This window comes from Sceloporus undulatus, chromosome 2 (genome assembly GCF_019175285.1).
Source record: "Sceloporus undulatus isolate JIND9_A2432 ecotype Alabama chromosome 2, SceUnd_v1.1, whole genome shotgun sequence".
In the NCBI taxonomy this organism is placed as follows: Eukaryota; Metazoa; Chordata; class Lepidosauria; order Squamata; family Phrynosomatidae; genus Sceloporus; species Sceloporus undulatus.
In genome coordinates this window covers 155,693,938-155,716,906 of record NC_056523.1, presented here as the reverse complement: position 1 = coordinate 155,716,906, position 22,969 = coordinate 155,693,938, and the positions used below count along the sequence as shown (strand labels likewise).

At 38.3% G+C, this 22,969-nt stretch overlaps 1 protein-coding gene across 9 annotated transcripts in view; it reads left to right on the top strand.

Moving 5' to 3' along the window:
• Window positions 1-22,969, top strand: part of CEP112 (centrosomal protein 112) — a 386,512-nt gene that overhangs the window by 90,196 nt on the left and 273,347 nt on the right. For all 9 annotated transcript variants that reach the window (XM_042453249.1, XM_042453248.1, XM_042453245.1 and 6 more), the window contains 3 exons: window positions 14,011-14,097; window positions 19,738-19,837; window positions 20,397-20,515. In XM_042453249.1, coding sequence (XP_042309183.1) covers window positions 14,011-14,097; window positions 19,738-19,837; window positions 20,397-20,515 — 306 coding nt within the window. The remainder of the gene's footprint in view (window positions 1-14,010; window positions 14,098-19,737; window positions 19,838-20,396; window positions 20,516-22,969) is intronic.

The following is a 22,969-nucleotide window of genomic DNA, read 5'->3' as shown; positions in this document are numbered from 1 at the left end:
TTGTCTAACCCCTTTCTTTATGTCACATGGTCTGGTCTTCTCATCATTAACAATAATTCTGGTCTCTTGTTTTTTATATATTGTTCGGATCATCTTTATAAATACCGGTCCAGCTTTTATCCTCGCCAATACTCCCAACATGTACTTCCAATCGATATTATCGAAGGCCTTTTCGGCATCGATAAAATACATGGCCATCTTCTTCTCTATTTTTTTTTTCGTGAATCTCAACCAGATTTACAATATTCCTAATATTATCTTTAATTTTTCTATTTGGGAGAAATCCATTCTGATCAAGATGTATCCAATCTTTTAAAATCATTTTTAATCTTTCTGCCAATATTGAAACAAATAATTTGTAGTCCGAATTTAATAATGAAATTGGTCTATAGTTTTGGGGGCTTGATAAATCCTTCCCTTCTTTCGGTATCAATATCGTATTGGATTGTGTCCATGTTTGGGGTATCTTATCCATTCTAACCTCATTCATCACTTCAAGCAACGGTTGTTTAATTTGATCTATACAAACTTTATAAAATTCACTTGGAAAACCGTCCGGACCTGGCGATTTCCCGGATTTACTGGAAGCGATTGCCTGAATTAATTCTTGTTCATTAATCGGTCCATTCAACCTATCTCTTTGTTCTTCCGTAAATTCAGTCAAGTCTATCTTTCCCAGATAATTCTCTACCTCTGCCTCCTCTACCTGGCCTTCCCTATATAAATCCTTGTAATATGTCAAAAATGCTGCTTTTATTTTTTTCTGATCAGTAATGGCTTCACTTCCATTTTTAAGGGTTATTATTGTTCTCTTAGCTTTTTCTTTTTTCAATTGATATGCCAAAATTTTCCCTGATTTATTTGCTCCTTCAAAGTATTTCTGTTTCACATATTTAATTTTCCTTGCCATATCCTCTATTAAATATCCTCTAGCTTGGGCTTGCAAAAATTTCAAGTCATATTGAATTTTCTTATTATTTGGGTCATTCTGTAATAACAATTCCTTCTTTTTCAACTCTTCATTAATTTTATTCAATTTTTCCTCTCTACTTTTCTTTTTTTCAGATGATTTTTTAATTAACCATCCTCTAACTACCACCTTCATTGCTTCCCAAGTCGTTTGTATTGATGTCTCCCCATTAAGATTTTCCTTAAAATACCATTCAATATTTTGCTTCAATTCCTTTACAATTTTTTCGTCTTTCAGTCAACCTGTATTTAACCGCCAGTTATAATCTCTTTTTCCTAATTGTAAATCCAATTGGACTGGACAATGATCCGACCATACTTTTGGGATTATTTTCACCTTTCCAATATTTTTACCTAGATGCAACGAAGTTAATATAGTATCAATCCTAGACCATGTCTTATGAGGGCTAGAGTAAAATGTAAAATCTTTATTGTCCCTATTTTTAATTCTCCACATATCCCCTAATGAATGTGTTTTCATTAAGTCAAAAAATTCTTGCGGCAACTTTCCTTGATTTATTTTTAATTTCTTCTCCGAAAATCTATCCATTAGAGGGTTTATCACTCCGTTAAAGTCACCAAGTATTATTATATTTTCTGTTGCTAGATTGCTTAATTTATCTTTTAGCTTTTTATAAAATTTGTTTTTGTTTTCCAGTGGGCCATATACCCCCACCAAAAGAAAATTTTGTTCCTTATATGATAGTTCCACCATTACAACATGTCCCTCATTGTCGTTATAGACTGTCCTAGCTTTGTACTTATTATTTATATATATAACCACTCCTTTTTTCTTTACCTTAGAGGCCGATATAAATTCCTGACCTAATTTTGCACAAATTAGATATTTTTTATCCTTATCTTTTATTCTCGTTTCTTGAAGACATATTACATCCAATTTTAGTTTTTGTAAATAATAAAACACTTTCTTTCTCTTCTGGGGGGTGTTTAAACCCTGGACGTTCCACGTTATTATATTTAATTTCTCCATTATAACCCCAATGTATCGTCTAACACACCACCTCGTTAGATAGAAGTATCAAGTTAAATTTTATTAAGGCACTGGAAATAAATAAAATATACTTCAAGGGTTTAGCCTTTCAAATAGGCACACCCAGAGCAATAATGATTAATTCTCCAACGATTCTTCTTCTTTGTCCTGTTCGTCTCTTTCTTCCCTTCTCAGTCTCTCTTCCTCTTCAAGAAGTTCTTGCAAGTTTAATTGGCCCGCACTACCTTCTGAACTTTCTTGAAATTCTTGTCTTCCTTCGTCCTTTTGTCTCTGTCGGATAATATCTTCCTCTTCCTTTTCCTCTTCTCTCCTTTGTTCATCCACTCTTCTCAAGAAACTTCTCGCTTGCTCGGGGGAGGCAATTTTAATTCTCTTTTTACGCCACCAAAAAGTTAATCCCTCAGGCAGATCCCATCTATATGAAATACCTTCTCTTCTTAAGACTGTCGTTAAGGCATTGTACTCCCTTCTCTTTCTCAGAATACGCCCTGGGATATCTTTTAATATTTTCAATTCCACCCCCTTAAATTTGAAGGGAGAATCGTTGTGTTTGGTTAAAAATAAATCCCTGGTACGTTTCTTAACAAAATATAAAATCACGTCCCTCGGGAGCCCTCTCTGTTTAGCTACTTGCGAGTTCACTCTGTACAAATTGTCAACTTCGTCTTCGAAAAAAACCGGATCTTTTTCTAAATATTTTGCTATTTCTTCAATTAAGGTCTCTTCTAATTTCTCGTCTTTATCTTCTGGGATCCCTCTTATTTTAACACATTTCTCTTTCAGTTTCTGTTCCCAAAGGGCTCTTTCATCCAAATCATCATCTCTCTTACTTAATAGTTTTCCGTAATCTGTTTCTAATTTCTCACTCCTAAATTCTAGAATGTCCACCCTTTGTTTTATTCCTTGTATTTCCGTCGTTAAGTTTTCCACAGTTTTTTTAATCTCTTTCAGATCCGCCCTAATCTCCTTCAAATCTGACCTTATCTCTTGTTTAATTTCTTTTTTAAAGTTATTCATTTCTTTGGCCAGATTAGCAGATAGACTTGCCGACAAATTTTCTATTTTATCTAGGATTAGTTGATTCATGTCCGGTGTATTAATTTTTTCAGTTGAATTTCTTCTTGGATTTTGGGCCTGGGATTGCGCTTTCAGTGATTGATGCCTAGTGTTCATGTTCCTTTTATATCTTTAATTATTCCAATCAATCTTCTTTTTTCTATTGATTAATAACAAACCCCACCAAACAATTGTAATAGTTAGAACTAAGTCCCACTTTTTATAATTCAGTCTATATTTAATACAGAACTCTTCTCTCTTTACACCCTCCTTCTATCCTTTAGCCTGAATTAATTCCTACTTCTCTACTGCGGGTATATCTGATCCTTACTTTTATTCATAAAATTCTGCAACCCTTCACCTCTATAACAGTCTATAATATATTCTATAATCTATAATAACCTGATATTATATACTTAATTCCAAATAATTCCCAGTTAATACATCAATTAATTCATCAATTAATTCTTCAATCCCATTGATTCACCATTCCATTAATTAGCACTTCATAATTCTTCCCTTTCCCCCCTATAACAAACTAACCTTCAATACTCTGAGGATGACATGAAGAAGGAAAGAAAGAAAGAAAGAAAGAAAGGAAAGAAAAAAAAAAAAGGAATCCTTCAAAATTAATACTTCTCCAAAATCCCTAATACACCTAGATAAGCCTTTTCTCTCCTTCTCCCTTCCCTTCCCTTCCCCTCTTCCCCTTTTCCCTTCCCCTTTCTTCTCCTTCCTTTTACCAAGTCTTCTCAAAATATTCACTTATTATATATACGACCTCTTTTAGCTATGTTATATTTATTCTTTCCACCCACCCTCAATCAACACTCTTACTCTTACCCGATGTATTTCAGTTCAAATATCCTTAATCAAATCTTAGATTTCCTATAATTCTTTTTTCCCTTTTTTCCTTTTTCCCCTTTTCCTTCTTTAATTTAGTCCTGGTCCTCCAGCGATCCTCTCTGGCGCCTTCTCCTCTATGGTACTATCACCGCTGTATACTTCCGTTATCGTCTCTTCCGGAGGGTTATTTCACTTCCTCTTTGCCCTTCTGAACTTCACCTCTATGGTCTGTCTTCTCTTCTTTCTCCTCCCCTCTCACAGCAGCCTCCAGACTTCTCTCTCTCCAGACTCCGTCACGCGCCGCCACTCTATCTGTTGCCCCTCCTCTCCAAGTCTCGCCGGACCAGCAAACACAGGTGGGTTTCTCAAGGCCGTTTCTTACTGTTTATATTTCCAAAGTCCTTACAAAGTCCTTATCAGTATCTTCTCTCTCCTCGCTCTTCCCCTTTCCGCACTTAACGCCGCTCTTAACTTTTAAAAGTTTTACAGTTTAGGGTCCATTCGGTCCTTATTTTTCCAATTAACAACCAAAGTCTAAATTCAGTCCACAATGTTTACTACTCAATCTAAATGTTTAAGAAGTCCAAGACTATTTCCAAAAAACAACCTTCAAGGTCTTCTCTCCTCCCTTAACGCTCCAGCAATTTCCAGCAAACTTCCTCCGCTCCTCACACATTTATAGATCCGGTTATTCAAATGGGCTAATTTGTTAAAGGGCTAGTCGTTTTCTCCGTGATTATTTATCAAAACACCGTATTGCTTTCAATTCACTCTTCCGGACTCAGGGCAGCTGTAAATATTACCAATCTTATGGGGTTTACTCCCAGTTGTTACTCTTAGGTGAAGCGCAATCCCAGCTGCTTCCCTCGTTGGTGTCTCTATTATTTTAAAAAAAAGGTTGGCGGTCGTCCCTGTGGCCAAAGCCCTTAGACTGAGCGGGCGTGGGTTGCTCCACAGACCTCCCGTCTCCTATGGCTTCTGTCCCCCTCACTTAGCGAGGTGGACTTACTGCTGATTCCTCAGCTCCAGAGACGGTACTGGGGTCTTGCGCCGAGCCCCCTCGGATTCTTCTTTCTTTAAGAAGAATTTTCCTGGTAGACAGGGACCCCTGGCATCAGGAATTCCTGCTCAGTCAAGACGTCTCCCCGGAGCCCTCGCGGAGATCGTCTTAGCGGGACGCCATTCCAACCCGGAAGTGCAACCTTGTGGTTTTGAGTGAATGGCTGCAGTACAGGCATTTAACCACTGCGCCACCAGGACTCCATTAAATTGTGTAATTGTATGTATTGCCATTTAGCTGTTGAAGGTAAATTAAATAGATCTTGCAAACTCAAGAAGGACAGAAGCTCATCATGAACACCTAATAATAAATGGGACCCGTGGTCTACAATGTCTCTACACTAATGCACAGAGCATGGGAAATAAACAAGATGAACTTGAACTCCTAGTACAACAAAGCAAATATGATATAATAGGCATCACTGAAACCTGGTGGGATGAGTCTCATGATTGGAATGTGGAAATAGAGGGGTATAACCTTTTAAAGAGAAATAGGCCAAACAGGAAAGGAGGAGGAATAGCCTTATATGTCAGAGATATTTACACCAGTGAAGAGATCCAGGACATCAATCATGGAAGCCAGATGGAGAGCATCTGGATAAAAATTAAAGGGGAGGGAAACAACAAGGATGTTATGGTGGGAGTCTACTACAGACCCCCAAGTCAGACTGAGGAATTGGATGATATCTTTTTAGAACAGATGACTACACAGTCAGAAAAGAGAGATGTAGTAGTGATGGGCGACTTCAACTACCCTGATATTTGCTGGAAGTCAAACTCAGCAAAATCCTCAAGGTCTAGCAAATTCCTCAATTGCCTGGAAGACAATTTCCTGGTCCAAAAGGTGGAAGAGGCAACAAGGGGTTCAGCTATTTTAGATCTGATCCTAACCAACAAGGATGACTTGGTTAATGGGGTGCAAGTGGTGGGATCATTAGGTGGAAGTGACCATGTTCTCCTGGAGTTATACAGTGGAAAGGAGAAGCCAGGCATAGTCAGACACGCATCCTAGACTTTAGGAGAGCAGATTTCAGTAAACTTAGAGAAGTATTGAGGGTGATCCCATGGTCAGAAATACTAAAAGGGAAGGGAGTTCAGGACGGATGGGAGTTTCTCAAAAGAGAGATACTGAAGGCACAATTTCAAACAGTTCCAGTGAGAAAGAAAAATGGGAGGTGTCTCAAGAAACCAGGATGGATGACTAAGGAACTTTCAACTGAGCTAAGTTTTAAACGAAACTTGTATAAGAAATGGAAAAGGGGGAAAATCACAAAAAAGTAATTCAAAGAAATAGCAGGCATGTGTAGGGGTAAAGTCAGAAAAGCTAAAGCGCAGAATGAACTCAGGCTTGCTAGAGAGGATAAGAACAATAAAAACAGCTTTTTTAATATATGTCCGCAGCAAAAGGAAGAAGAAGGAAATGGTAGGGCCACTATGTGGAGAAGATGGCAAAATGCTAACAGAAGACAGAGAAAAGGCAGAATTACTCAACACCTTTTTTGTCTCAGTCTTCTCAGAAAAGGCAAAGGGTGCTCAACCTGAAGATAATGGAGCAGAGGACAGAATAAGGGAAATTCTGCACAGAATAAGTAAAGAGATAGTAGAGGAATACCTTGTTAATCTAAATGAATTTAAGTCTCCAGGACCAGATGAACTACATCCAAGGGTACTAAAAGAACTGGCAAATGTAATATCGGAGCCATTGGCAATCATACTTGAAAACTCCTGGAAAACAGGAGACATCCCAGCAGACTGGAGGAGGGCAAATGTCCCCATCTTCAAAAAGGGGAAAAAAGAGGATCCCAGCAATTATCGTCCAGTTAGTCTGACATCAGTACTAGGAAAGATTCTGGAGCAGATCATTAAACAGAGAGTCTGTGAACATCTAGAAGGCAATGCCATAATCACAAAAAGTCAACATGGGTTTCAGAGAAACAAGTCATTCCAGACAAATCTAATCTCTTTCTATGATAAAAATTATGAGCTTGGTAGATGAAGGAAATGCTGTGGATATAGTGTATCTTGATTTCAGCAAGGCCTTTGACAAGGTTTCCCATGACATTCTTGCAAACAAGCTTGTAAAAGGTGGGCTAGACAAACTAACTGTTAAATGGATTTGTAACTGGTTGACCGGCCAAACTCAACGGGTGCTCAACAATGGCACCTTTTCATCCTGGACGGAAGTGGCCAGTGGGGTCCCACAGGGCTCTGTCCTGGGCCCAGTGTTATTCAACATCTTTATCAATGACCTGGATGACAGAATTGGGAGCATAGTTATCAAATTTGCAGATGACACCAAATTAGGAGGAATAGCTAATACTCCAGAGGACAGGATCAAGATTCAAAATGACCTGAATAGACTAGAATGCTGGGCCAAAGCTAACAACATGAACTTCAACAGGGAGAAATGTAAGGTACTGCACTTAGGGCAGAAAAATAAAATGCACAGATATAGGATGGGGGACACCTGGCTGAATGAGACTACATGTGAAAGAGATCTAGGTGTCCAAGTATACCACAACTTGAACATGAGTGAACAGTGCGATGCAGCAGCTAAAAAGGCCAATGCAATTTTAGGCTGCATTAATAGAAGTGTAGTGTCTAGATCAGGGGTAGGCAACCTGCGGCCCGTGGGCCGGATGCGGCCCGACAAGGCCTTAGGACTGGCCTCAGCCTGGTCCTGCCGCCGATTGCTGCCGGAGCCTTTGGCCTCTTGCGTGAGGGCGTGGGGCCTTTGGCCTATCAGGAGGAGGCGGGCAAGCGGCAGGCAAGAGGGGCAATTGTCTATAGAAGCCTCCGAAACATGCATTTATATTAACATTTTTTAAAAAAAAATCAGCATTTTTTTTGCGTGTCCTCCATTTTAAAAAAGTGCCCGCCATTTGAAATTTTTGTCCTACATTTGTCCCGGTTTATTTATTTATTTAATTTTTTTTAAAAATTATTTACTTATTTATTTTTTGGCTCCCCCCCCCCCCCAAGTTGTCTGAGGGACAGCAACCCGGCCCCCAGCTCAAAAAGGTTGCCTACCCCTGGTCTAGATCAAGAGAAGTAATAGTGCCACTGTATTCTACTCTGGTCAGGCTCTGGAATATTGTGTCCAGTTCTGGGCACCACAATTCAAAAAGGACATTGAGAAGCTGGAGCATGTCCAGAGGAGGGCAACTAAAATGGTGAAAGGTCTGGAAACCATGCCCTATGAGGAACGACTGAGAGAGCTGGGGATGTTTAGCCTGGAGAAAAGAAGGTTAAGTGGTGATATGATAGCCCTGTTTAAATAGCTGAAGGGATGTCATATTGAGGAGGGAGCAAGCTTGTTTTCTGCTACTCCAGAGAACAGGACCTGGAACAATGGATGCAAGCTACAGGAAAAGAGATTCCACCTCAACATTAGGAAGAACGTCCTGACAGTAAGGGCTGTTCGACAGTGGAACACACTCCCTCGGAGTGTAGTGGAGTCTCCTTCCTTGGAGGTCTTTAAGCAGAGGCTGGATGGCCATCTGTCAGAGATGCTTTGATTTGGATTTCCTGCATGGCAGGATGGGGTTGGACTGGATCGCCCGTGCAGTCTCTTCCAACTCTACAATTCTATGATTCTATGATATACAGTGCGCCCACGCCATACGCGGTCTTGAGCATACGCATTCAAGCCGCGGGGCGCGCGCGGGGCGGAAGGGGCGGCGCGTCCCATTCAATTGAATGGGCTCGTGCATCCGTTGCGCCCTGTGCGCGCCTGCGCCACTGTGCCACCGTGCACGAGTCCCATTGTTTCCAATGGGGCTCGAGCATAGGCGGAATTCGCCTTACGCGGAGGGATCCGGAACAGACGTACTGTATTTAAAGTAGAAATCCCATTTTCTGTTTACATCTTCAATGGAAATATTTTTCTCCCCAATCTTTAAATCAGGGTTTCCCCATAAGAGCAGTTTAATGTCGGAATATGGATCATATTTTAATTGGTGTAATAATATTTGTCATGTTGCTATAACTGCAGAGGTTGTTGGCAGTACTCTTATCTATTTTAACAAACCGAGAACCTAATTCCATCCATTTAGCTAAGGGTGCCAAAATAGTTTCAGGAATAACACAAACAATTCTACATATAATGTTCATTTTAATTGTTACAACCTTGCCCCATAAACACAACTTTAAACCCACTCATTTTTCTAGCTCTTATCTAATATATTATTAACTTGGTAATACTCAGTTTAATAATCGGAGATGCTTCTCTAGAGATAATTACAGTAGGTCAGTTTATAACATGACGGATCTGATCTGAGTCCCTTTGCGTAGAATGATTTTCATGTATAAACTTGAACCCCATTTTTCTTACCTGTACCACCCTTCTATGTACCATGCTTCTATGGTGTACTTCTCTAGGCATTTCTCGGTCCTCCAGCACAACTCTGTGATCAGTGTCAGGTGGAAACATACAGTGCGTCCTCGCCTTACGCGGAGGATCCGTTCCGGATCCCTCCGCGTAAGGCGAATTCCGCCTATGCTCTAGCCCCATTGGAAACAATGCGGCTCATGCGTGGCGGCGCGGGTGCACGTGGGGCGCAACGGGCACGTGCGCCCTTTCAATTGAATGGGACGCACCGCCCCTTCCGCCCCACGCGCGCCCCGCGGCTTGAGTGCATATGCTCAAGGCCGCGTATGGCGCGCCCGCGTATGGCGCGGGCGCACTGTACCATAAAATTGCACTGGAAGACCTGGAAAATGCCCAGAGAGCACATATTTTTTCAGGCATATATAACTGAAAACACATAAAATGAGCTTGTGTAATATGTGGGCTGACTGTATACCGAAGTAAGTACAGGCATATCTCAGTTAACAAAGCCTCTGACAAAGAAGCTCCTTTTTACAAAGTCTTTTTATAGCTGCCCAGTCCCCTTTTCTTCCTCATCCTCTGCCTAGGTGGAAGTTCTCTTCCCCTCCTCTGCAGATTTGGCATTGGGAGGTTGGTGAAGGAAGGCTAGAGGAATGGAGCCTGGTGAAAGTAAAGGTTTTCTCTCGATACATTTTAGAAGAAATCTTCAAGTGGTCTCTAGAAAGTTCAAAATATTTTTGGTTTACGTATACAAGGCTTACCTGACCTGATTATTTCATTACACATGTGCATATTGCTTAGTCTTGAAAAAAAAATACTTTGCTAAAATATATTAGATGTCTTTTTTTTCTGGTGGAGTAAGAACCTATCCCTATCCTTTCTGTCTTACTATGGCACCAAATTTTCTGTTAAAAGATTAATGCCCAAGAACAAATCTTCTTTGTTTACAGAGGTATAATACCTTTGTTTACAGAGGTATTATACCTGTAATAGAATTTGGGCGGTATTGGAACAGCCATTTTAAAAAAAAAGTAGTAGGTTCTATCTTATCTCCAACTGGCATTATTTCTGATTTAGTTAATTGAATAGCTAGGCATTTAACCAAAATTATTAATCGGCTTCATCAAAACCAGGATTGTCAGTTGAGTTTTTGAGATAAATATGAAAAGGTCATCTACATAAAAAATCTTTTAAATTCTAAGATATCCTATACAAAAGCAATGATACTAGAAGTTTGTCTGATAGGACGAGCTAGAGGTTCCAAGCATAGATTAAATAACAGTGGAGAAGGTGGACACCTTGTCTGCTACCTTGTTTCAATGTCAAAAAAGGTGAAAGTAGCCATTACTCTTGCCTTCAGTGTAGAATATAAAAATTTAATCCATTTCAAAAATATTTTAGGAAACCCAAATTCATCCAATGTAGTAAAAATAAACTTCCAATATATGAAATGTTTACAGCTGATATGAAATCATATCTGAAATTGTATACACAATTTTTAATAACTGTTTTGTGTAGTTGTTGTATTGTCAACTTTTGTATTGGTCAATGACCGAACAAAATTTTTTACTTACTATTTACTTTACATACTGTACAAATAGTCCATTAATTTGATTTTCTGTGAAACTCATTGCAGAAAGTCAAGTCAGAATTTTAATTGTGGTTCAGAGATTAATTCCTGTTTTTTATACCAGCATTTACGCATCTGATGGGCCACATTCAACCATCCTAAAGCAATTTTACTAGCACACTAACCTTTCTTGTGCGTTTACTTTACAAATGGTGGGAAATTGTGTTATATGGCACTCTGATACCTTTTATTTATGTTATTTGCTAGATAATTAGAATCCATATGATGTAATTAAGGTAGCTGAATTCTGTTATGTCATATGTAAGTTATGTTTGCAATTGGTCGACGATAATAGATAGAGTTTGACTCTGCTGTACGCTCCTCGATTTGAATTTTAATAATAGTTAGTAATTGTGCTGTACAATTATTATTTTATTGGTTTTTATTATTTTATATTGGTCAATGACTGAATAAACAGATTGATTGATTGAACTTCCAATATATTTTATCAAAGGCCTTCTCAGGCCAGGAAACAATGGCTGTTGCATCAAGTTTTCTCAGAATTTAAGTTTTGTAAATGTTTTGCACCGACTCGTTATTTTGCAGTACCCCCAAAACTGAGTATTTGGGTGTCTCAAACCAGAGTTCCTAGTAACCCCTCCCCCAAAATAGCCATCATTGTCTGATTCATTCCAAAACTGTGTCAACATTTTCAACAGGTATGGAGTAAATTGAGCAGGGATGGGTTATAGAGTTTTTACCAGGATACCTAAATTTATGTGTTTGTATCTCAGTTTTGAGAGTGTTGCAGAATGTGGATGTTTTGTTGCAAATACTGTAAATATCATTAAATTTTGGGACAGAGTTGGAATGAACTGGGTAATAATGGATCTTGGGGTATGCTAGAAGCCATAGTTTGAGACACTGATTCCGCAGTTTTTGGGTTCTGGAGAATGTGGAGGTTTGTTGCAAAACATTATAAAATTTTAGCAGAAGTTTGGAGTGAACCAGACAACATTGTGTTTCTGGTTGTTTACTGGGAACCCTTTGCCACAAATCTGGAGATGATTCCAAGATGATTCTGGTTTTATAGTTAACAAACCTTTTAAACCAGCTATTAAAATAAATAAATAAAATAGTTTATCTGTAACACTGTATCATTAAGCATGATAAATAAAACACAGTTTAGACTTTTAGAGGCAGTGCCTGAAATAATCATCACCTTCTTATTTGTGATACTTCCTGAGCCATCTAAATAGCCATTATTGAATTAGGTGAACTAGTTCATCTAGTCAATGGGATCCCTGGTGTTTCTTCCTTTCCTGTGTGACACTTTTGATGTCTCTTCATAGGGTTTTCTAGGAGGGGGGTTACACAAGGAGGACCACCTACACTTTCTGTGCGCAGTGCTAACAAGTATTAGCTATGCTGTTGCTGCTGTTCTTCACTTTAATGACACCCACCACTACTGCTGCTGCCCAGTAGTTGTTTCCCTATTATTCTTCCTCCTCACATTATTATTGAAGTGACCATTTCTCTACTCTTCTCCTCCCTCCATTTTCCTTCTCCTCTCGTGCCATCCTTTATTTTAGTCTCTCATCTTTCTTCTGGCCCTTGTTTGATTTTCCTTGTCCATCCTCTGTTTTTTCCTCTCCTCCCTCTGGAAGGCAGGGGGGGGCTGAGATGGTGTGTGCCAGGGCTGAGATGGACCCATGTGGATGGCTTTTCCCTTCTTCTTCCTCCCAGCTGTTTCTCCTCCAAAGGAAATATTTTGTAAGGTCTCTGGAGCACTTAGCTTTCCTGATTGGTTATCTTTTGGTCATGTCACAGGAGAAAAGTCAACCATATGATTGCTGACCACAACTGTTTCATCCTTTGATTTTGTACCCAGTTTAGTGATACTGGACCTGTTTTGGGAAATGGATGAAGGAGATTAATATCCATTTCTACACTGGATAATATAAATGTATCATTTGACCATTCCATATATTTTACTGATTTAATAATTTCTAAATTTAGATGCATTTTTACTGTGGCACATCTTAATGTGCTGCCATCAACCATTTTGGAAGGTAAATATTAAAAAAAAAATACTGTATGACAAGTGTCATGCCTATGTTTAAATCTAACAATAGTGTCAATTGTTCATATTCTGCAGTAGTGTCCATTTTATCAGGGTGCTCTAGACTGATCACTCCAGTTTTACAAAAATTTCCATGGAGAATGGAAAGATTTAATTTCTCTCGCCTGCTTGGGGACTTGGACTCTTAAATTACAGAGGAGGTTACTAGGTTCTGTGCCTATGCTATTACTACTTGCAGCCAGATATTCCTGGGGGATTTATAGTATGGAAATCTTAGTTATATATTTAAGTGTAAGTGTAAAGTTATGAAATTTTAATTTCCAGGCAAAGTACAAGGTGTTGGTTATAACCTTTAAAGCCCTTCATGGTTTAGGTCCAGCCTACTTACGGCATCACTGTCTCCCATATAATCCGCCCTGCACATTGAGGTCCTCTAATAAAAACTTACTGCAACCAGCTAAAACTAGGCTGGCTGTAGTTACCCAAAGGACCTTCTCTTCTGCCGCTCCCAAATTATGGAATAGCCTGATGGAGGAGATTCGATGTATCACTAATCTTAATTGCTTTAAAAAGGCAGCCAAGACATATCTCTTCTGGCAGGTCTTCCTGGATTAATATTGCAGCAACCTCATATTTAATCAACCAGCAACCAGCCTAACTGCCTTGCCTTGTATTTTAATAATTGATTTAAAAATTGTTCAATAATTTAATTGTATTTTATTGTGGATGGGAGGGTTAGGGAGGGTTTGGGATATAATGGTAATAAGTGATTATTGTATTTTATGGAGGTATTAGCCACTTTGATCTTTTGGAGAAGCATGATATAAATAAATTATTATTATTATTATTTAACATTTTACTTTCCTCAGCTTTAATTTTTGGGTATTACATAGAAAATGTTAGAAATTAGTATGTAGTGCCGGTTTTATGAATTCAAGTTGTATTTGTGTGTACATCTATATATATCTATATATATCTATATCTATATATATATATTTATATTTAATTTGGTCTATGACCATAAATGAATGAATTACAATATTGTTTCCAAAGCTGATCAGTATATAAAATCTTTGTGATTACAGCTGGAGATGAAAACAAAACTAATGGAAGCTAGAATTCATGAAGAGAAGCTTAAATTACAGCAAAAACATGATACAGATGTTCAGAAGGTATAGTATAAATGTGTCTGGAGGGGGGGAGAAATGTGGCAGCATCTTTAAAACTAAGACTAAGGGTCTTTACAAACCAGCCATTAAGGCTGGCCTGGGGGTAGAGTCGGGGCTTGGTGTCCACATGATGTGCCCCTGACCATGCCCCAGGCTGGTGTGATGCCATGCGCTGCTCCACATGGCGTCAAGGTGCTCCTCTGGTGCTGCATCTACATGATGCAGTGCCAGAAGAGCGCGGAAATGCCATGCGTTTTCAGCTATGGTGCCCTTTACGACACAAAAAGGAAGGAGAGATCAGGGCCGTGGCATGTAGTTGCAGCAGCCCTGATCCGGCGCTAAAACGGGCAGCCTGTTGAACCCCTAACTGTTTTTTATTTAGCATGAGTGTTTGTGGATATAATTATTTAGATAAAGTACCAAGTGGCTAAAACTGTAGATAGCAGATTGGAAACAATCAATATATATTCCCATGCAGTGAAAAGGAGACACAACTACAACAACTATGGAGCCATATCACTAATCTCACATGGAAGGAAAATCATGCTCAAGATTGTGCAACATACACTTCAATGATACATGGAAACGGAGGTACAAGCAGGGTTCAGAAAAGGTAGAGGCACTAGGGACCAATTGCAGATCTACAATAGCTAATAGAGTGCACCAAGGAATCCCCCCCCCCCCCCGGAAAAAATCAGCATGTGTTTTATCGACTACAGCAAAACCTTTGACTGCATACATCATGAAAGGCTGTGGAATATCCTTAAAGACATGGGAATGTCAACACTTCTGATAGTATTGAAGACAAATCTGTACTTAGGACAAGAAGCTACTGTCAGAACAGAACACGGAAAAACAGAATGGTTTCCAATTGGAAAAGGGACCAGGCAAAGCTGCATCTTTTCACCTTATCTGCTCAACTCTTTGCAGAAAATATTATGGGAAAAGCATGCTTGGACACAGAAGTAGGAGGAAAATAGGAGGAAGGAATATCAGCAGTCTAAAATATGCCAATAACACTATAGATATACAGTTAAGCACAAAAGTCAAAATAGTACAAGCAGTTGTGTTCCCCATTACCATGTACGGATGTGAGATCTGGACAATTAAGAAAACAGATAAAAAGAAAATAAATTCATTTGAGATGTGGTGCTGGAGAAGAGCGCTGAGGTTACTGTGGACAGCCAAAAAGACAAACAAATGGATCTAAGAACAGATCAGGCCTGAGATTTCCCTGGAAGCCAAGATGATTAAGCTGAGGCTGTCACACTTTCGCCACGTCATGAGAAGACATGACTCATTAGAAAAGACCATAATGCTAGGGAAGGTGAAGGGAAGGAGAAAGATAGGAAGGCCACATGTTAGATGGATGAATTCCATTAAAGAGGTTATGGGTATGAATCTGCAAGAACTAAGAAAAATAGTGGAAAATAAAGAGTCTTGGAAATGTCTTATCCAGAAGGTTGCCATGAGTCGAGATCAAGTCGAGGGTGTCTAACAACAAAACGAGTGATATTACGGCTTCAGATATAAAACATATTTATAAAGTTGTGGGAATGAGATAGAATTTAAGATCCAGAAAGATGCAAATAATGTCCCTTGCCCTAAATTTTGAAAGGGCTGGGTGAGGTGATCCAAGTCTTTCAACTTTTTGCAGTGGTAGTTAATGTTGATGTGTGAAAGCAATAAATCTTCTTACATCTGACACTATTTTATATGACATTATACAGTTGTCCCTCCATATTTGCTAGGGTTAGGGAACAAGACCCTCGTGAATATGGAAAAACCACAAATAACAAAAACACTGTTTTTACCTGAGAGGACACCTCTCTAGGAATCTCTAGGTCCTCCAGTGCAACTCTGTGGTCAATGTCCAACATACACTGACCATAGAATGACACTGGAGTAGCTACAAATGGTCTTTCAGTGCAACTTTTAGTTAAAGTTGACCATAGAGTTACACTGGAGGACCTAGACAGGCGTAGAGAGAACATATTAATGAAATCCGTGAATAATCAAATCCGCAAATATCAAATCTGCAAATATGGAGGGATGACTGTGTTTCACAGTGAACTAACAGTATTATTTTCTGCAGTGTTCAGATTTTGGCTTTAAATAGCATTCCATTGGTTACTGGAGCATTTGCAAAGTGCTATGAATGGTATTTTTTTGTAAAATGAAAAAAATGAAAATCTTTAGAGTCCAGTTGCAGTTATGAAAAATGAATTTTGTAGTAAAGGGTCTTCTGCAGCTTGTATTGATCTTGTTTTAGGATTACAGCTGTTTGGTACTACCAGATGGATCAGATTATAGAGAAAAATGAAAATGTGTGTGTGCACAAAACATGAAAGAGAGACTTCTGTTTGAAGAATCCTAAAACCTTGTACAATCTTGTGGTAAACAAAAGTGAAGCAAGCCCTTGCAAATAACCTAGAGCCTTCTTCTTGAGAGGATGCTGTGAAAGCTTTGGGAGTCTTGCTAGTGGATTGAAATAGATAATCATGTCACTGGGTATGTGGTGATATCAGTATCATTATGAGAACAGAGTAGTGTCCCAGTGATGGGGCAAGGAAACTGTTATCTCTACCACTGAATCCTGTGTTCCACTGTGTATTGGCATGGCAGTTTTTGTCAATTGGAAATGTTTCCCATTCAGTTAATAAAGTAGTTCCACTGAGTGTATAAAATCTCTGTTATGAAGAAGATCTTACATTTACTACTCTGTATCTCAGAAGTCCTAAATAATTTTTTAATTGCAAGAATTAACAAGGATTTGTAAGGTAGCCAAAGAACTGGTTTTACATCCAAATAATTTCTGACTTGTTTAGTGACATTGGCCTGTTACAGACAGCCAAAATAAAGCTGCTTCGAGTCACAGTGGAGGTATGGTGTTTCAATGATGCATGAGTCCTAAGAGTCCAGAAGCCACACCAAAACCGCACTCCAGCCCTAAGGACTGAAGCATGGCTTTGGTGTGGCTTCTGGACTCTTAGGACTCATGCATCATTGAAACACCATACCTCCACTGTGACTCGAAGCAGCTTTATTTTGGCTGTCTGTAACAGGCCATTGTTATATTCCAACAGTGATCATTTTCACTTAATGCAAATTTTGTATTGCAATAGTGTTTCTTTCTGTTGCTCTGTATTTTGTGAGATGGAATCAGGGATGCTCTTTAACAAGCTGAAGGACTTTTCCATGTGTGGAAGGATTTTCTGAAATCTAGAGATGTGTTTCTTTTTCAGCAAGGTGTTGCATAGTTTCGGACATGCTGTCTTACACAATACCATATGTTAGCCTTGTAGAGCAGGTAATAGAATGGCATCACTAATGGAATTTCTAATGTGTATGTATAACTGGCTGCAATCCTACTTATCTTGCAAGGCAAGAGATGGGATTCGGTTGTGGTACCTTTTGCTCTCAGTTCCAGTGAAATGAACAGAGATATGCTAAACATGTTACGAGATAAAGATGAGGTTAATATGTTCTAATATACAGACTTAATTGTAATTAAAATCTGTTTAGGTTTTTTAATAGTCGTAGAGTTGATGTTACTTTTTGATCCTAAAATATGAAACACCAGATGCTTTAGTTCTGGTGTATATTTTGCTGTGTTCTTTTTGCCATGATTGAAGATAAAAGTGTGTAACATTTTTGAAAGAGTAAGTAGGAAATGAGTGAGTTGGCATAACTTGAGCCTCTAGTAATCCCTAAACATATCAAAAGTAAAATCAATACTCCTTATGATTGTGATGCAACAGCATTGTTGGGGTAGATCTGATGATTAAGTAGGTCTCTCACTTGAGAGTTCATTTTTAACCAAGATTCAGTTGTAGCTTGAGATGAGTGAGCATTCTGGATAGTTAAGGATGAGGTGGATAGTATGCAGTGATGGAAATTGAATCCTGAGTCAACATCTCAGTCTGCCTTCCACCTTCCAGCCAAATAAATAAGTGAAAGAACAAATGGAATAGATGTTGGCAGGTGTCTCCAGTTGATGGTATTGTAGAGTTCAGTTGATTGACAGAAGAGGATGTAACCTGCATATCACTAGCTGTTTTCCAAGACTAGATTTGTACAACTGTTCTGCAATGTGGTATTTTAAAATATAACTGTGTGTATCCTTAAGATTTGCAACACTACTGAAAATAACACCTTGCATCATTAATTTAGTGCCTTGTTGGGTGAGTATACTGTATAGTAAACTGCATCATCATCAATGGAATGCCACTCAATGAGAGAGAACTTTATATATCTTCTTGCTTAAAATACACACATACACACTGTGTTATCTGATGTATTTCATAATCATGTGTATTGATAAGTTGTGTATCTCTTATCCAGAATACCAAAATTCAAAGTACTTCAAAATAAAATAAAAATTGAGCTACAACACAAGTAGCTAGTACGAATCTGTACTGCATTTGTGAGGCTGGAGAGGCATGAGGCTGGAGAGAGACACGAGGATCTGTAAAATGGCAGGAATCCACACCTTCCATCATATCAGATTCTCAGCCTCTCTCCAGACCTATTATGTCTCATTATGTATATGCAAATACAAGTATTCCAAAATCCCCCCCTTAAAAAAAAATCCAAACTATGGAATACTTCTGGCCCAATTTCAAATAAGAGGTACCCATATAGCAGAATTTTCATAATGCCAATAAATATGTTCTTTTACTGCAAACAAGGAAGGGAATCAATAGAAGGTTCAGTATGTGAATTCAACAATATAAAAGGCCTGAGAATTGTATCAGTATTTCTATGCCTGTAAAAACATTGTGTGTATAAAATGAAGGAACTATATTATTAACAAATAACAAAGATTGTGGCCAGAGAATACAGAAAGGAGAATAATGCGTCATTTCAGGATTTAGGGAAACCACTGAAAAGCTGTAGCTGGTTAACATTCATAAATATGTACAACAGTGTATTACGAGAAGGTTTTCTCAGAAGAGAAGTTGAGAACCAAAAATAATTGTCCTTACTTTTTCTTTGAAATGAGTAGTCTTGTTTCAACTGCCACAGCAGAGTCTTGAGATGAGATGTCCTATGGTATTCTAAAGTAAAAAAAAGAAACCTTTCGTTTTATTTTATTTTTTGTTTGCCAATTGAATACCCAGATTTTAGTTGTTTTGTAAAGAAAATATTTCATCTTAAGTGTTTTCTTCATTGTGTTCATGAATGTTATTTTCTTTTCTTACTGGGATCCCTAAGGATTTAAACAGAACATTCAGCAGTAATACACTTGCATTTTAGAGTTATCTTTCAGAACATGTTAGACTTCAACATTCTTTATATGATTGTGAAAGCATATTTATGCTTTTGGGAAAATAAATCTTCTCAAATTCAGTCTTTTCCTTTGCTTAGCAGTTTTATTTCACAGGGGACATTTTCGTCCAAACTTTGTCACTCTAAAAATACATTTTGTTCTGTTTTGACCAAAAAAATCATCTGGTGCTTATGTGGCATTTAGTTACTCAAAAGAATCTTTTAAACTAACAAAGGCTTATGTCTGAGACATGCATAATTCAGGTAGCCTTTCTGTACTAAATATACTCTGGTCCCTGCTTATGCTATGTTGTGTTTTCATTTTGGTGTTGCTCACTTCAGGTTTGATAGGCTCTTATTTTTCTACTACAGATTTTGGACAGAAAGAATAATGAAATTGAAGTACTGAAGACGTTGTACAAAACCAAACAAAGTGAAGCTGAAGAGACTATTCAAAAGCTTGAAAAGAAAGGTGAAGCATCATAAATCAAGTACTTCAGGCTCAGTGTTATGTTTATTCCTGTTTGAACTTGAGCTACATTATCATGGGGGGTGAATTATGTATCTTTCATGTTGCTCCAGCTGTTGTGAACCCAGTAGAGCTTTGAATTTCTGGTTTAAGACCCCCTTCATATGATTGCTGTTCCAGTTCTGGAACAGAATTTGTTCAGGGTTTTTTGCTTGCTTGATTTAAAATTCAAATTATTTGAGAAACATTTAAGCAACCGTACAGTTTTGGATATCCATAGGATTTTGGCTGTGGTAGTCTTCCTTCCTTCCTTCCTTCCTTCCTTCCTTCCTTCCTTCCTTCCTAATATCAAATAGCAACCTGCTTTTAAACTGAGGGGGCATGTAAAAGCAGCTTAAAATGGGGCAAGGTGACGTATTTTAATACATTACAATGAAATCATGTTTTTTTTAAAAAAATAAATACATAAATAAAATGAAGCCAATGTAAGCCCTTATCTGATATTTGGCTCATTGGAATAGAATAATAATCTAATATGTTGCTTGTTTGTTTTTCTCGACAGTTCAGATGCTTGTTCGTGAATCACAAGTTGTTAGGGAAGCTAAGGAGAAACAAATCGTTGAGCTGAAAAAGTTGTGTGAGCAAAGTACAGATTCCCTAAACAATGAGTGGGAGAAAAGGGTAATGAATTTTTCTTGTTTGAATATGAAATAACATAAAATCTGCTGCTTCACTAATTGGGTTTTGGTTATTTCAGTGTTTTAAAATCAATTACAGACATAATGAAATAAAAGTTTGCAGCCTCAGTTTTAAAGTAGGTCTTCTAGATAAAATTTCCATATTCTACAATGAAGGATGTGGTAAAAAAATTTCAGCGTTGACTTTTATTTATATTTGTAGAATCTGAGGTTGGTCATGATCTGCTGCTCATCCACAATGTCCTTTTGGCATTGACATGAAAACGTATTGAAATGTACATTCTTTCTAGATCTGTGATTTACGCATATTCGTCATCTGTGCCGATGCAGTGAGCGTTTGGAATCTTCTGGAGCAATAATTTTGAAAGTAGCACCAATCACTCTGTATAAATGAAATATAGCATGGTTCCCTTCTATCTCCTTGGTTTTTTCTTTGAGCTGAAGGAGTTGCTTTAGTAAAAACTTTAGCTACTCCCTGTCTGGACCATTCAAGAGTAATTTGTTCTTCCTCTTCTTTTTTTCCTATCCTTTTCTTCTGAGCCAAAGATTTTAGATCCTTCCAGCAGTTTCATGCTCTTATCATCTTAGTGGCCTTCTTTCAGAGATTTGCTTATGCGAACAAATGATCATTCTGAGATCCTTCTGTACCTGGTAAAAATCACAAAGTTGAGTCCTGCAGCCTTTGTCAGCCCTTCACCCTACAAGTTTGATGTCAGCTGGCCTCAAGATTAAAAGTTCTCAGTTGGGAACATGTACAAACTCACTGCTGAAAACAGAGCATTTTTCATCTCTTTTACTAACTGGACCTCCACCATCAGTTACTGAAGTGTTGACTTCAGTTGAGATGGAGCATCTACGATGTTGTTGTTGGTATTGGTATCAGTCCCTAATCTGAATGGCATCTGTTTTAAACTGAGAAATTCCCTGAATTCCAGGATAGTCTCTGGAAGATCAAGGATGATGGTACTCCATTATTTACACTTGGCTGTGAATGGTATCTGCTACAGAAGACACATACACAAAGATGAAGGATCTTACATTTGATGGAGGAGGCGTTTTCAAAGCTGAGAGGAATGACTTAATGGATTGTATCTTTCAGGTGAGAGCAGCTCATCTTGAGTACTGATGTACAATCATAATTTTCACCCACTCCGCAGTGCTTTTTCCTTTATCAGTGTCTAAGCCTCCATCTTTTTTGCACTTTTCTCCAATCATGTTTTTATAGACTTCTTTGCCGAAGAAGGAATCTTTAAACAATCCAAATATTTGTTCTTATCCAACAAGGAATCATTTTGTTCTTCCAAAAATCACCCTTGATTTCCCAGATTAACACAAAGCCCTCACGGGTCATCAGTTCCTACAGAACTGATGTTCCCAATTTCACCTTGCCACTTCCATCATCAGGAGAACATCTTTTAAGCCATTTCAATACGTGACACAATATCATCAACAAGGCTTGTTCTGTCTGTGATTTAACTTCACTGTGCCATAGAGTTTGATTCTCTTTGTTGGAATAGTCCACGATAAATGTGCTGCGTGTCCTACAGGAAGGACACTGTGATTTGGGGAAAGGGTGTCATCAAGCATATTCCCCTGCTGCCCAAATCTGCTTTACTGGTATTTTTCCTATTGCTTCTCAGTCTCTAGAAAGATGGTGGTCTGTGTCATATTCTAGACTTCAGAAGCCTCAGTTGTTACCGGTTTGTGGCCACTGAATTGAAGAAGGCTTACTTACATATTGTTGTTTCCCCATCATATAACAAATACCTGCACTTTGTGATTAGCAGTACAGAGTCCTCCTTTTCATAAGTGTTATTATGAAGATCAGAGAGGACGGTGCTGATTGTGTTCTTCTGACACTGCTGGTTGTGTTAGCTGTACATCACAACTCAGCTACTGTTGGGTCATTGATCATTTCTGTGTCTCCCAGTATATTTGACTCTCCTTACACATTTGGAAGGAAAAGTGAGGCACCAGAACATTCAGTCTCTCAACCCCGCTGCGTGGAATATCTGTCAACTTGATACCATTTTGAGAGTTTTTAAAGCTGAATGCCTCATAAGTCTTATGCATGCAGATAGACTTGTTGAAGGTATTTTGCAGAATATATTAATATCCTTTCAACACAGTGCTCAGTGTCTACAGTCCATTCTTATTCTTTTTCCATGTACATATCTCTTTTGTCTCAGTACTAGGATTTAATGTGACTTACAGTAATTGGAATGAACAGAGATAAAATGCATGTGAAGACATGTGAAAACACATAAAAAGTTACAGTTAAAAAGCATGTAAACTATCTGTTTCACAGAATTCAATTTAAAAAGAGATGATAGAAGTCAGTAAAATAGTGATTCTTACACTGGCTATAATATCTGAACCTGCTATATTATGAAGTCAGTCTACCAGAGCAGTGGTGACATCAGTAACCCTCTTGAGA